We start from the raw sequence: 13926 nt of genomic DNA on the forward strand, positions 1-13926 counted from the left end.
CACACACACACACACACACACACACACACTCACACTCACTCACTCACTCACACGCACATTTCGGTGTCATAAGACTTAAAATAGACATTTAACAACGAGCTAAACTTGCTTTAGATCTTGATATAAGACGTGTGTATAAGATTTGTGTAATGCATAACCTGTGGTCTGACAGCAGTTGAGCTGTTAGTTTTTTCACACCGCGCATGCGCAGTGGCGCTACAGTCAGACTTTGCTCGAGGACTGAACTCCTGCCATCATTCTGTCACCGCTTTTAAAACACCGGCAGCTTGATTATTTCCAGCTAATACCTTCATCATCATCATCATCCTCACCACAGTCTTCATCATCCGAGTCTCGACATGAGTGGAGATCATGCGCACAAGCAGCACCAGGTACGTTAACATGCTCTCCACATGGAGCCATTCTCGCAGGACATATCCGAATGCATTTGCAATGAAAATGGTAGACTTTTGCACACGAAAAGTTCAGATTGTACGTAAAAGGACTGTGTTTTAATGGCGCAACGCCAGCTTTACGCGCGGCTATCTTCTGATTGCATGCGCTAGTGTTATCGGCATGCATGCTAAGATCTCTAAATGTTGAGTAACTGTGTGTTTCAGATGCAGCCCGGCTCGGTGGACTACAGTAAGTGCTGATCTCCAGCTCTGAAGCTGTGGGGAGAGAGAGATGCAGCAGAAATGGCGGCAGAGACTAAGTCCCGCGCGCGCTCTCCGCGCCTCTATTGTTCAGAAACAGCGCTGTGGCCCTCACTCAGCAGCTCCAGTGCCGCACACCGGCTCCCTTCCCTTTAGACGAGTCTCCGGCGAGCCGAGTGCGACTGCTGTCGCTTTCGAGGGGGAACGGGCTGGACTCGGCCGCTGAAAGTGGCGAGAGGATGCGTGAGGACTTAGTCTCTGCGCCATTTTCTTTTCTCTGAACACAAGCAGCGTTTCTGTGAGAGACAGCAGCATTAACAACTCCTAGAACAGACACACAGTGCTAAGCAGAACAAAATACCTTCGTTAGCCAGCTGTTACTGCCAAATCATCCTGCATTAATATGAAAGAAGCTTTTGCTGTCTTTCTGTCATTTCTGTCAGCAACAACTGTGGGAACTGGCTATGGTGCATTGGCCAAAGCAAATGTAACATTATCAGAAAAGTACCCAATCTTATCAGAGCCGGGACTAACTGATTACATGCAATCTGGAAGATCTAATCAGATTACAACAACGAAGTACTTGTAATTAGATTAAATAGCATTTCAAAATACTTGTAATCAGACTACAGTTATTATTCATAACGTATTTATTCTCACTAATTCCTCTTTTAAATGTTCCTTTTTAAAATCGCTTATCAGTGTCGCCAAGCCTGCGGAATTGGGCTGCTTTAAAGGGATAGTTCACCCCAAAATGAAAATTCTGTCATTAATTACTCACCCTCGTGTCGTTTCAAACCCGTAAGACCTCCGTTCATCTTCTGAACACAAGTTAAGATGTTTCTGATGGAATCCGAGAGCTGTCAGACCCTCCCATAGACGGCAAGGTAACTACCAGGATCACGTCCAGAGACGTAGCAAGGACGTCGGTAAAACAGGCCGTGTGTCATCGGTGGCTCAACTTCAGTTTTGCGAAGCTACGAGAATACTTTTTGAGCGCAAAGAAAACAAAATTAACATCATTTATCTAACAACTCTTCTCCCCCGAGTTACGTCTTCCGCCGTTTTGGAGAGTTCCCCAAGTACGTAATCAGCGTTGCGTACGCTTAGGGGAACGCGTGCGTATGCATTGTGATGCTCTCTAAAATGGCGGAAGACGGTAACTCTGGGGAGAAGAATTGTTGAATACATTGTTGTTTTTGTTTTCCACAGAATTTACATCAGAGCTAATACAGATGAAAACGAAGGGGTTGAATGTTAACCACTTTCGTTTTCATATAACTATAAACTATGATCAAAATTCATCGGCATGCATTGATTAATCCCCAAAAATAAAAATATTGCGACCAAATCATGTGCTGGTGTGACCAGCTGAGAAAGTTAGTCGACTGGGAAGAACGAGTCTGGAGCCCTGAAGCATACAGCACAGTCTCGCGTGCGCACAGCAGCAGAGTGGTTTAGTTTGGTGTGAAAACATGGAGGAAAAGCTGGGAGTGCTGAGGGAATTATACAAATGAATTAATTATATGAATGTACCTCTGAAGATTCTGACTGTTTTCGTCTTCGCTCCATGTAATACCTAATAAAGTAGTGTTTTAATCGCAGTGCTGTTTTGTCCTCGGAGGTTACGGGAAACAGCTCTAATTCTGCTGTTCCTAAAGCGCCACCTGCTGTCAGCGAGTGGATTTACAGAGCGTTACATTCACATTCAGCCTGGGTGCAGTTTCTGTCTGGCCAAAAAAATGGACCGAATTTGCATGCCCTGCTGTAAATTGTGACCGGTTGATGAAAAACAAGCTTATGTGGATTCTACGCATTTAAACAATAAGGTATCTAGTATTATTTATGGAGCAGATAAATACATATAATCATTTATTAATCATTTATCATTTTGACTGGACCCTTTTCTTTATTTAAAAGCTGAAATGTGAGGTTTACCATTTATGAAACTTTTTCAAAGCTTTATTTGACATTTACATCAGATATTTCAACATGCTGTTAGATCAACGGTTGTCAGTCAAGTTGCCATTTAAAATCCGGACATCGTTGGCAATGTTATTGTTTTAGTTATGCAAACAAAAAATCATTTTATTTGTTGTTTGTTGATTTTAAATGTAAGTTTAAAAACATTTTAACAATACCGTGATGATACCGATAACCGTGATCATTTTGGTCACTATAACCGTGATTAGAAATGTTCATATACCGTTACATCCCTACTCTTTGTGTCTTTATATCAGTATGGTACAAGATTGTCCCATTTAAATCAATGTGATAAATGAGTTAGGTCAACAGTAGGGATGTAACGATTCACTCAACTCACGATTCGATTCACGATTTGTTTTTAACAAAATGAGATTTAAGACCAATTATAAATTAAGTGTGTCCTTTTATTATTGCTTGGACAAAATGCTGCACATTTCTTTGTGAAATGGAAATATAACACTAGTAATATACTAATATAGCACTTGTATATTATTGCTCTTTTGTTGGTTTTGATTGCTTCTGTTGTCCTCATTTGTTAGTCGCTTTGGATAAAAGCGTCTGCTAAATACCCAAATTTAAATATAATGTAATTGTAAATTTTAAAACAAGCCCCAACTCAAATAAAATAAATCTCTTCATATAAACAAACAAATGCTTTGTCTGTGTTTCCATTTAAAATTAGAGGCAACCAAATTACATTACATTACATTACAAATTAGATTGTATCATTTCGAAATTTGAAGCAAAAACAGAATGGTTTGACTTCAGTTTTGTGAAACTATGCATAAAAAAATATCTGCAGAAACCGAAACGGCAGACGAGCTGAACGAGACGCAGATGCACTCTCTGCCAGCAGGTGGCGCTTAAAGCGTTTCATTGGCTTCCGCTGTAAACAATATGAACTTTAATATGCATTATACAGAGGCAAGATGAAAAGAAGAAATACCATCTACACTTTTCTAAAGACAGTAAGTTCCCCTCAGACACGCGTTCATATAAACTCCTACACCTAAATGAATCGCGATTTGTTTAGCATCTCAACCGATTTGAATCGTCACATATTTGAATCGATTTTCAACCGGCTCGCGGTTACTCGTTAAATCCCTAGTCAAAAGTAATCTAAAAGTAATCTGATTATATTACCTAAAATGTGTACTGTAATGGATTACATTACTAACTACAATTTTTGTCATGTAATTTGGAATCAGTAATGGATTACAATTTTCAAGTAATCTGCCCAGCTCTGCATCTTAGTATATAGTACACCTGGCATGTACCATTGTAATACTATGGTTTGGGCTATATGAATATGGTAATCATTCAGTACCAGGGGGGAATTTATATAGATATATGTATATATATATAGAGAGAGAGAGAGAGAGAGAGAGACACACAAAATGACAGATTACAAAACGCAATAGTAAATCGTTTCTTGTAATTCAGTTCTATTGAAGCAGATGTTTTTAGTAGAGAATGTTAGATTTCAGTTTTTATTGAAAGCGGTCTGCAGTCGTTATGGTTTCTTCTTATCTTGCTTTACAGTTGGAGCTCATGCACGCTGATATTACTCTCTAAACACCCCTTCACACTGCCTGACAAACGTGTATATCGTGGTGGTACAGTGATGCTATCAGGTCACCCATAAGTCTATAGACCAATGTGGAGTAGACGTCACACAGCTGTGCACGCATTGTGGTGACAGAAAAACACTGGGAACAAATGGAGCGAAACGGGTAAAAAGCAGGGAATCAGAGAAAAAAATCAGAATCGGGATGCAAATAATTTTTATAGGATACTGTCGTCAAAGACACCAATTGAAGCAAAACGCAGACGTTCAAACGGAAAGACTATGGATGAAACCTGCTATGATTACCCTACTTTTAAAGCATAAATTAGATTTAAACATTAGGTCTTATAATATTCCCATAGGGGACATATTGTATTAGCCCTACAGTTAAAGCATGAAATACTGTTAAACCTATAACATTTTACATACCATTTACCTATTTTATCTCTCAATTCTGACTTTTTTTTTCTCGCAAATGCAAGTTTATATCTTCTAGTTCGGACTGTGTAACTCGATTGAACTCAGACAATTTTAAACGAGTTTAAAAAAAAGTCAGAAGTGTGGGATTATAAACTCATGATTCTGTGCCGAGGGGAAAAAAGAGAGAATGACGAGTTGATTTTTCTTATCAGAATTGTGAAATATAATCTCGGGATTAGAGTTTTGAAATATAAACTCAAAATTCATTTTTATTCCATGGCTCCCATAGACTGTTGAGTTCCAGTTTAATTTCAAGCCAAGTCAGGGCCGTTAAACAATCATTATACTGGAAGTTACATTATTTGAGCTATTTCTAGTATTATTTTGGAATGTATGCTTATTTTGAACCCTCTGGTGCTCTTCGGTCATTTTTGACCAAACCATTTCCATTTTTTGGTTTTTGGTTACGTTTTACTTCATTGGAATGGTATGAAACTTAGGTTGTGGCACTTGTTATGTGAAAAAAATAAATAATGGACATGATTTGAAAAGGTTAGATGGTTCTGAAAGAAATAGTCACACGTGTACTCTTTGCTGTCAAAAATGACTGCATTGGAAATGAATAGGAAGCGAATTTCATCTGATGGAAACATTTGGTACTGCGCCAAACCAAATCTTACTGAAAGAGAATTGTTTTTTGATGCCAACTTCAAATTTGGAACATAACTTGTTTAGATTTATGGCTTTGGTTTTCTCATTTTAGAGTGAAACCTGTTATGTAAAATATATTTTATATAAAATATGAAAATATACTCTCTTTTTTTTGTGCATTTTTTACAACAATAAACTTCTACAACTTTTAACTTCACTTTTTAAAACTTTTTTTTTTTAAATGAAGCAATAATCTGCCTAGGGTTTTCTTTCTTTCTTTCTTTCTTTAAATAGACCAAACTTAAGTCTGTTCTCCAAAGCGTTTAAGATTTATGACAGTTCAAGTTGGCAGTTTCATTTTCATTCAATGGATTACTGCACAAAAATAATTTAGTACCATAATATCCCCTAAAAATTCACAATATTAAATAAAAAACATTATCAAACTAAGCTATAGTGCATTCGTTTAATTGAAATAAGAAAAATATCGTTCATTTTTGGCCGCCACACAAGGAGCACTGGAGGGTTAAGAGAATGTAATAGAGTAGTATATTGATGTACACATAAATGTAATTCTGATGTGTGTTTTTGGCATTGAAAGATGACTTTTGTGAGCTGGCAAACAAACCCCATGCAGTCGCTGGACTGGCCTCACAGTGTGCTGCCAAAGCATCAAGTTTGACATGTTTCAGGTGCTCTGAGACGATACAGTAGCACAAAAGCAGGTTACACATGAGGAACTGAATGAGAACAGCACATTGTGTTTGTACATGACCAGATCATTTACAGTATGTGTCATGTTTGACTTCAGTAAGTATGCTTTAACTCGGTGATGCATGCACTAAATGATCATGTGTTATATGCCAGTATGAGCTTTTAAAGTCTCTGATTCAGAAATTTGTTCTACATTTTATATAAGATCAAATCAATGTATTTGATGAAGAATTAAATTATATAATGTTATCCAGGGTTATTGGTTGTTTTCACAACTGAAAATAATAAATACAAATAAAGATCTCATCAGTTAATAATACAATAGGTTTAACAGGATATGACTTGCCGGGCCTGTCGCATTTTATTTATTTATTTTTGCGAAGAATTGCAAAAATAGGCATATAAAACTTAGAATTAAAGACTGATTAATTCCCCCCTCCATGTAAACTAATAAAAAATCAATTCAAAGTGTCTGCAAACTGAAGTGTAATGGGTGCACTTACTCAATGTATATACCATAATAATCTATGATTACCATATTCATATAGTATGGTATTTACATGATGCAACAGGGTACCAAAGTACCTTTCTGGTAGTGTATTGTTAGTAAAGAGTTATGTCATAAGATAAAAATCCTATTATAACACCGGTAATTGTTTTATGATGTAGTAGAATATAGCTTCATTCATGCCAATTACATTATACTAAATCAAGTTATAGTATATCACATACATTTGAGTGATGAGTGTATCACAGTGCTGATTTCTTTTATTGATGTTATATTAAAGGGATAGTTCTGGAAATGTACTTACCTACATCCAAGATGAGTTTGTTTCTTCATCAGATCTGGAGAAATGTAGCATTGCATCAGTGTCTCGGTGCTCTGCAGTGAATGGGTGCCGTCAGAACGAGAGTCCAAACAGCTGATAAAAACACCACAATAATCCTCACCACTCCAGTCCATCAGTTAATGTCTTGTGAAGCCAAAAACTGTGTTTGTAAGAGAAATTAATCATTTAAGTGTTTTACTTTAAGGCCATAATCCTTAACACCGCTTCCTCCAGTGAAGAAGTCCATCTCCTGTTGTCTCTCTCATGTTTGTTCAGATCTGTTTTGGCTTGTAAACGCTGCTTGATCTGTGCAGATTTCTCTCCTGATTCAGACCAGATGGACTTCTTCCAGTTACAAGTTGAAGTTACAAATGTCTTGATAGAGTTGCTTATTACAAACACAAAGCTTTTCTTACTTGTGGATTATTGTGGTGTTTTTATCAGCTGTTTGGACTCTCGTTCTGACGGCACCCATTCACTGCAGAGCACCGAGACACTGATGCAATGCTACATTTCTCCACAAACAAACTCATCTACATTTCGTATGGCCTGAGGGTCAGTACATTTTCGGGTGAACTGTTTGTTTAATTAAAATGAATGATTATGAATGTAATTCAGATTTATGACATCTCTAAATCTAAAGCTGTGTTGTTCTCTCGCTGTTTTGGGAAGTCTTTATATGAGGCTTTATTTCTTCTGGCTCAGATTCACACAAACACAAGGACAAACACAAAGACCGAGAACACAGCCACAAAGAGCACAAGAGAGACAAGGAGCGAGGAAACTGGAAGAACTGCCACAGGTGATTCTTTTTATTACTCATCATTCCTCCTCGCACTCTGACAGTCAGGATCATTAGTCCTCAGAGATTCATTTCTCCGTTGTCCTGAAGGAGAAACGTTTCATTTGTTTTGCAGTGAGCACAAAAGCTGTTCTGAGAAGAAGCATCGAGAGAAAGAAAAAGAGCGGCTCAAGCACAAAGACAAGCAAAAAGAAGAAAAGGTTGATTTAATTGTGCCATACCATAGAGTTACAAAATATAATGAATGAAACCTGTGCCTCGTGTCTCTCTTTGCGTATATTTGAGCATTCTTTATGTTTATGAATCTTGTTTTGGGTGTGTTTTTGTGAAGTTTCATAGCTCTGATGGGAAATATCGAGATAAAGAGAACGGCTTTGTAAGGTAAGACAAGTGATGCTCCTCATTTATAAGTCACAGTGTTTTAATTTGCACATTGGAAAATAGAAATTGTGTTATTTTCTATATGCACCAAGATAAACATTTCAGGTTTTTCACCTTGTAATCTGTCAGGCCTCTTGTATGCATTTTTCCTGTGGTGTAATTATCTATCTATCTTATCTATCTATCTATTCTATCTATCTATCTATCTATCTATCTATCTTGTATGCATTTTTCCTGTGGTGTAATTATCTATCTATCTTATCTATCTTATCTATCTATCTATCTATCTATCTATCTATCTATCTTGTATGCATTTTTCCTGTGGTGTATATATCTATCTATCCATCTATCTATCTATCTATCTATCTATCTATCTATCTTGTAAGCATTTTTCCTGTGGTGTAATTATCTGTCTATCTATCTATCTATCTATCCATCCATCCATCTATCTATCTATCTATCTTGTAAGCATTTTTCCTGTGGTGTAATTATCTGTCTATCTATCTATCTATCCATCCATCCATTCATCCATCCATCTTCATAGCAACACTCCAGCAACTATCCAAACCAACCTAGCAACCACCCTGGGTACCCTAGCAACCTCGTAGCAACACCTTAGCAACCACCCCGGGTACCCTAGCAGCCGCATAGCAACACCCGAGCAACCACCCCGGGTACCCTAGCAACGGCATAGCAACACCCTAGCAACCACCCCGGGTACCCTAGCAACCGCATAGCAACACCCTAGCAACTCCCCGAGTACCTTAGCAACCACATAGCAACCTTAGCAAGATAATTTTTTTTTATGTTCTTTAAAATGATGTAAAATGACGCGTCCCACTGCTTATGTGTTGTTTCAGCTCTCTGTCAATTAAAGTGGAAGAGGACAATGGCTATCATCACCCCATCAAACATGAGAAAGCACTCAAGAGAGAGCGGGATGAAGACGAGTATGTGCAGTAAGATCAGTTCCCATCATCCTCGGCACATGCACTCGTTTGCTAAAACCAGAACGATTTCTGTTTGTAAAGCAGGTATGAACACAAACCCAAAAAGGTAAAAGTGGACCACGAGAAGAAAGTGAAAAAACGCAAACAGGAGGAAGATGACGGTGATTTTGAGGAGAGGGAGGTATATATATATATATCACTCCTTCTGAACCTCCACTTTAGCTTTGGACTGTTACTCATGGCATATCTGACCCATCCAGGAAAAGAAACCAAAGAAGAGGACGAAAGAGGTCAAGAAAGACACCACTGGAGGGAAGAAGAAAGCCAAAAACGAGCCGGAGGAGAAGTGGAAATGGTGAGACATAATCGAGACAGAAATAAAAATGCTGGTCTTTTCTGCAATGTTTGTCTGTGTCTTCCTCTGTGTCTCAGGTGGGAAGAGGAGAAATGCACAGATGGCTCCAAATGGAGGTTTCTGGAGCACAAAGGGCCCGTGTTTCCCCCGCCGTATGAACCCCTGCCAGACCGTGTCAGGTTTTATTATGATGGTGAGGAGTGTTGACCTTTGACCCCACCACCTGTCCGCTGTCACACTCTACTCAAAAATGCTACACAATACTATCCTAAAATAACTAGAGATGATTTTTATTTTTTACAACCAATAATTTTCCTGTAAAAGTGCTGTTTTCTGTTAAATGTTTAGTGCTGAGGCTTGTTTTTGTTTGGGTGCGGTTTTCTCCAGGTGCCTCTATTTATCAGATAACCTAGTGTTTTTTTTAAAGAGATAACTAATCTATTATAAATAGCAGTCAAAATTATTGGTAAAATTGATTCCGAGTCAGTTTCTAAAAAAATGTTGTCAGCGTGTATGATGAGGATCTCTTCAGATTTTGAGATAAGTGTCGTGTGGTCCACAGGAAAGGCCATGAAACTGAGCCCTGGCGCAGAGGAAGTGGCCACGTTTTACGCTAAAATGCTTGACCACGAGTACACAACTAAAGACATATTTAGAAAGAACTTCTTTAAAGATTGGAGGAAGGTAACACTTTTCAACACATTACTTCCCTTTCCCTTACTGCCAGTTTTAAAGGAATAGTTTTATCAGCAGCTGCAAATGCGCAAAAGCTGAACTGTTCTTATAGAAACACTGCCTCCCAAATGCTCCTTGTTAGGAAATGACGTCAGAGGAGAAGTCAAAGATCACAGAGCTGAAGAAGTGTGACTTCACTGAGATGCACGAGTACTTTAAAGCGCAATCCGAGGCCAGAAAACAGATGTCAAAAGAGGAGAAACAGGTTATTGTGTCACTGCACTCGAATCTACACAAACACACACGCACACACACACACACACACACACTCTCACACACAAACTCACACACACACACACACACACACCCACACACACATGCTGCTGCTGAAATAGATGCTATTTCAACTCTCGTTCTGTCGATCAGAGAATAATACTCACATTTCGTTATGTTTTCACAGAAAATCAAAGAAGAGAACGAGCGCATTCTGCAGGAGTACGGATACTGCGTCATGGACAACCACAGGGAGCGGATCGGGAACTTCCGGATCGAGCCGCCGGGTCTGTTCCGCGGCCGAGGGGATCATCCTAAGATGGGCAAACTGAAACGCCGCATCCGCCCCGAGGACATCATCATCAACTGCAGCAAGTCAGTCGCTGAGCTTTCAGTGTTATTACTGTTTTCATGTTGCAGAATAATAGTAGAGTTAGAGAGTAAAACTAGGGATGGGCGGTATGGCCGTATATAGCTTTACCACCATATAAAGTGGCTATCGTTCGAGATTTTGCTAAATCATTGATTTCACAGTATGCAAGTATATTCTCGTAGCACAGTACTGCTTAAAAGTTCTACACGCCTAAGAGTGATAAGGAAACATGCATGAATGAGAAAATAAAGAGTGGAACGTACTAGGGATGGGCATTTTTCAAAAATATTGCATTATAATATTTGAGCTCACAAAAAATGAATATTCGAATATTCGTTTATTTAAATGACTTTTAATGAGAAAGACGTTTTTTTTTATTTTTTTTTTTTTTTATCAAACTTTATTTTTGTCACCATTTCCGAATAATCTTATCACAGCAAGCTTATAAATTAGGCCTATATCCTGTGCTTTTTTCCATTTGAAAACATTAAACATTGTGTGTTTAAAAAATAAATTAAATAAAAAATCTACAGAAAAAAGCGTTTAGCGCAGAGCGAATGAAAAAACTACACTCAAGTCGGCATGGTGTTTGCATTGTTTCACATGTTCTTGTTGAAAAAAAAAAAACTACATGTAGGCTATATGAAAGACTTTGGTTGCTGTGATACAGAACAGCCGCTGAAGTAATGTGGCAGACACATCACGAATGAAATGTTGCATGCATTATTTTTTTAAATTTCATATATCAGTATTAACTGATATATGTAGTAGCACAAATCGATAGCGAAACATGCTACCTATGAGATTGTGCTACCAGCATCTTATTCATGTGGTTCGAGGCTTTTTTAATGTCCATACCTACCCCTACCCTAAACTTACCCTTAAAACAATGTAAATATATTTTTGGTAGCACAATCTGATAGGTAGCATGCTTCGTTGGTACACCGGCTGCAGAGAAAAGACGTGGTCTCTCGGCTCGCTTGGAGTCGGGGTACATCTGCGCCAACCTGCAGTAGTGAATGCAGTGATGTGCCGCTGATTTTCTTCATTCAACGTTCCGGTGTTTGCATTTCATGATTCCTCATTTCAGTGATAACTTGACAGAGTTTGCGTGCTCAGGATTTATCAGGGATTTACGGCATTCACGGCCAGCAAAGCAACATTTGAAAGAAATTCGAATAGTGTTTTTATTTTTCGAATAATTAATGCAGATAGAATATTCGAATATGCAACTATTCGTGCACACCCCTAGAACATATGAGAAGTTATTAAGCTCAGAAAGCGTCTCTCTCTGACAGCATGCGATCGTGAACTCAGATCTCTTTCGTGTCTTATTGCGCTTGAACAGTCAAATACACACACAATTATGTCAGAATGGCCGTTGAGTGGAGTATTGACATAACGCAGGACTTGTCCAAATACCCACACTTGCGGTCTGGCCACTTGAGAGCGCATGCACGCAACAGAGGAAGTAAATGCGCAAGACTTGTCCCAGGTCTTAAAAACGCCGAAGCACAGTGCCCTTAACGCACACTGAATCCACACTATCTGGAATACCGCTTTTTGCTGAGATCTTGCGAGAGGTTTTACATTTTTTTGCATTAAATCCTATGTTTCTTTCTTTTTTGAATTATTGCTTGAGCAGACACATCTCGTTATGTCTTTTCAGACACCTAAGTTTAATTTCCTTAATTATAACATTTCTAGTGCTATTTTTAAACGTTTAGCCATGCAATAATATATTCATGTATGTATGTCTGTCTGTCATCTATCTGTCTGTCTGTCATCTGTCTGTCTGTCTGTCTCTCTATCTATCTATCTATCTATCTATCTATCTATCTATCTATCTATCTATCTATCTATCTATCTATCTGTCTGTCTGTCTCTCTATCTATCTATCTGTCTATCTATCTATCTATCTGTCTGTCTGTCTTGTGTTTAAAAAATAAATTAAATAAAAAATCTACAGAAAAAAGCGTTTAGCGCAGAGCGAATGAAAAAACTACACTCAAGTCGGCATGGTGTTTGCATTGTTTCACATGTTCTTGTTGAAAAAAAAAAAACTACATGTAGGCTATATGAAAGACTTTGGTTGCTGTGATACAGAACAGCCGCTGAAGTAATGTGGCAGACACATCACGAATGAAATGTTGCATGCATTATTTTTTTAAATTTCATATATCAGTATTAACTGATATATGTAGTAGCACAAATCGATAGCGAAACATGCTACCTATGAGATTGTGCTACCAGCATCTTATTCATGTGGTTCGAGGCTTTTTTAATGTCCATACCTACCCCTACCCTAAACTTACCCTTAAAACAATGTAAATATATTTTTGGTAGCACAATCTGATAGGTAGCATGCTTCGTTGGTACACCGGCTGCAGAGAAAAGACGTGGTCTCTCGGCTCGCTTGGAGTCGGGGTACATCTGCGCCAACCTGCAGTAGTGAATGCAGTGATGTGCCGCTGATTTTCTTCATTCAACGTTCCGGTGTTTGCATTTCATGATTCCTCATTTCAGTGATAACTTGACAGAGTTTGCGTGCTCAGGATTTATCAGGGATTTACGGCATTCACGGCCAGCAAAGCAACATTTGAAAGAAATTCGAATAGTGTTTTTATTTTTCGAATAATTAATGCAGATAGAATATTCGAATATGCAACTATTCGTGCACACCCCTAGAACATATGAGAAGTTATTAAGCTCAGAAAGCGTCTCTCTCTGACAGCATGCGATCGTGAACTCAGATCTCTTTCGTGTCTTATTGCGCTTGAACAGTCAAATACACACACAATTATGTCAGAATGGCCGTTGAGTGGAGTATTGACATAACGCAGGACTTGTCCAAATACCCACACTTGCGGTCTGGCCACTTGAGAGCGCATGCACGCAACAGAGGAAGTAAATGCGCAAGACTTGTCCCAGGTCTTAAAAACGCCGAAGCACAGTGCCCTTAACGCACACTGAATCCACACTATCTGGAATACCGCTTTTTGCTGAGATCTTGCGAGAGGTTTTACATTTTTTTGCATTAAATCCTATGTTTCTTTCTTTTTTGAATTATTGCTTGAGCAGACACATCTCGTTATGTCTTTTCAGACACCTAAGTTTAATTTCCTTAATTATAACATTTCTAGTGCTATTTTTAAACGTTTAGCCATGCAATAATATATTCATGTATGTATGTCTGTCTGTCATCTATCTGTCTGTCTGTCATCTGTCTGTCTGTCTGTCTCTCTATCTATCTATCTATCTATCTATCTATCTATCTATCTATCTATCTATCT

General features: G+C 38.4%; 1 protein-coding gene across 3 annotated transcripts in view; it reads left to right on the top strand.

Annotated features, from left to right (window-relative positions):
• Positions 1 to 206: 206 nt before the first annotated feature.
• LOC107562625 (DNA topoisomerase 1-like) overlaps positions 207 to 13926 on the top strand; it is a 25260-nt gene continuing 11540 nt past the window's right edge. Inside the window, exons 1-13 of one of the 3 annotated variants that reach the window (XM_016247295.1) lie at positions 207 to 392; positions 621 to 645; positions 5882 to 6090; positions 7530 to 7626; positions 7742 to 7826; positions 7958 to 8007; positions 8868 to 8957; positions 9039 to 9138; positions 9218 to 9312; positions 9390 to 9505; positions 9875 to 9996; positions 10130 to 10252; positions 10448 to 10635. In XM_016247295.1, the coding sequence (XP_016102781.1) occupies positions 6051 to 6090; positions 7530 to 7626; positions 7742 to 7826; positions 7958 to 8007; positions 8868 to 8957; positions 9039 to 9138; positions 9218 to 9312; positions 9390 to 9505; positions 9875 to 9996; positions 10130 to 10252; positions 10448 to 10635 (1106 nt within the window). In that variant the 5' untranslated portion in view covers positions 207 to 392; positions 621 to 645; positions 5882 to 6050. The remainder of the gene's footprint in view (positions 393 to 620; positions 646 to 5881; positions 6091 to 7529; positions 7627 to 7741; positions 7827 to 7957; positions 8008 to 8867; positions 8958 to 9038; positions 9139 to 9217; positions 9313 to 9389; positions 9506 to 9874; positions 9997 to 10129; positions 10253 to 10447; positions 10636 to 13926) is intronic. The other 2 variants (XM_016247292.1, XM_016247294.1) reach the window with 2 other exon arrangements.

This window comes from Sinocyclocheilus grahami, unplaced genomic scaffold (genome assembly GCF_001515645.1).
Source record: "Sinocyclocheilus grahami isolate Dianchi unplaced genomic scaffold, SAMN03320097.WGS_v1.1 scaffold830.1, whole genome shotgun sequence".
Lineage (NCBI taxonomy): Eukaryota > Metazoa > Chordata > Actinopteri > Cypriniformes > Cyprinidae > Sinocyclocheilus > Sinocyclocheilus grahami.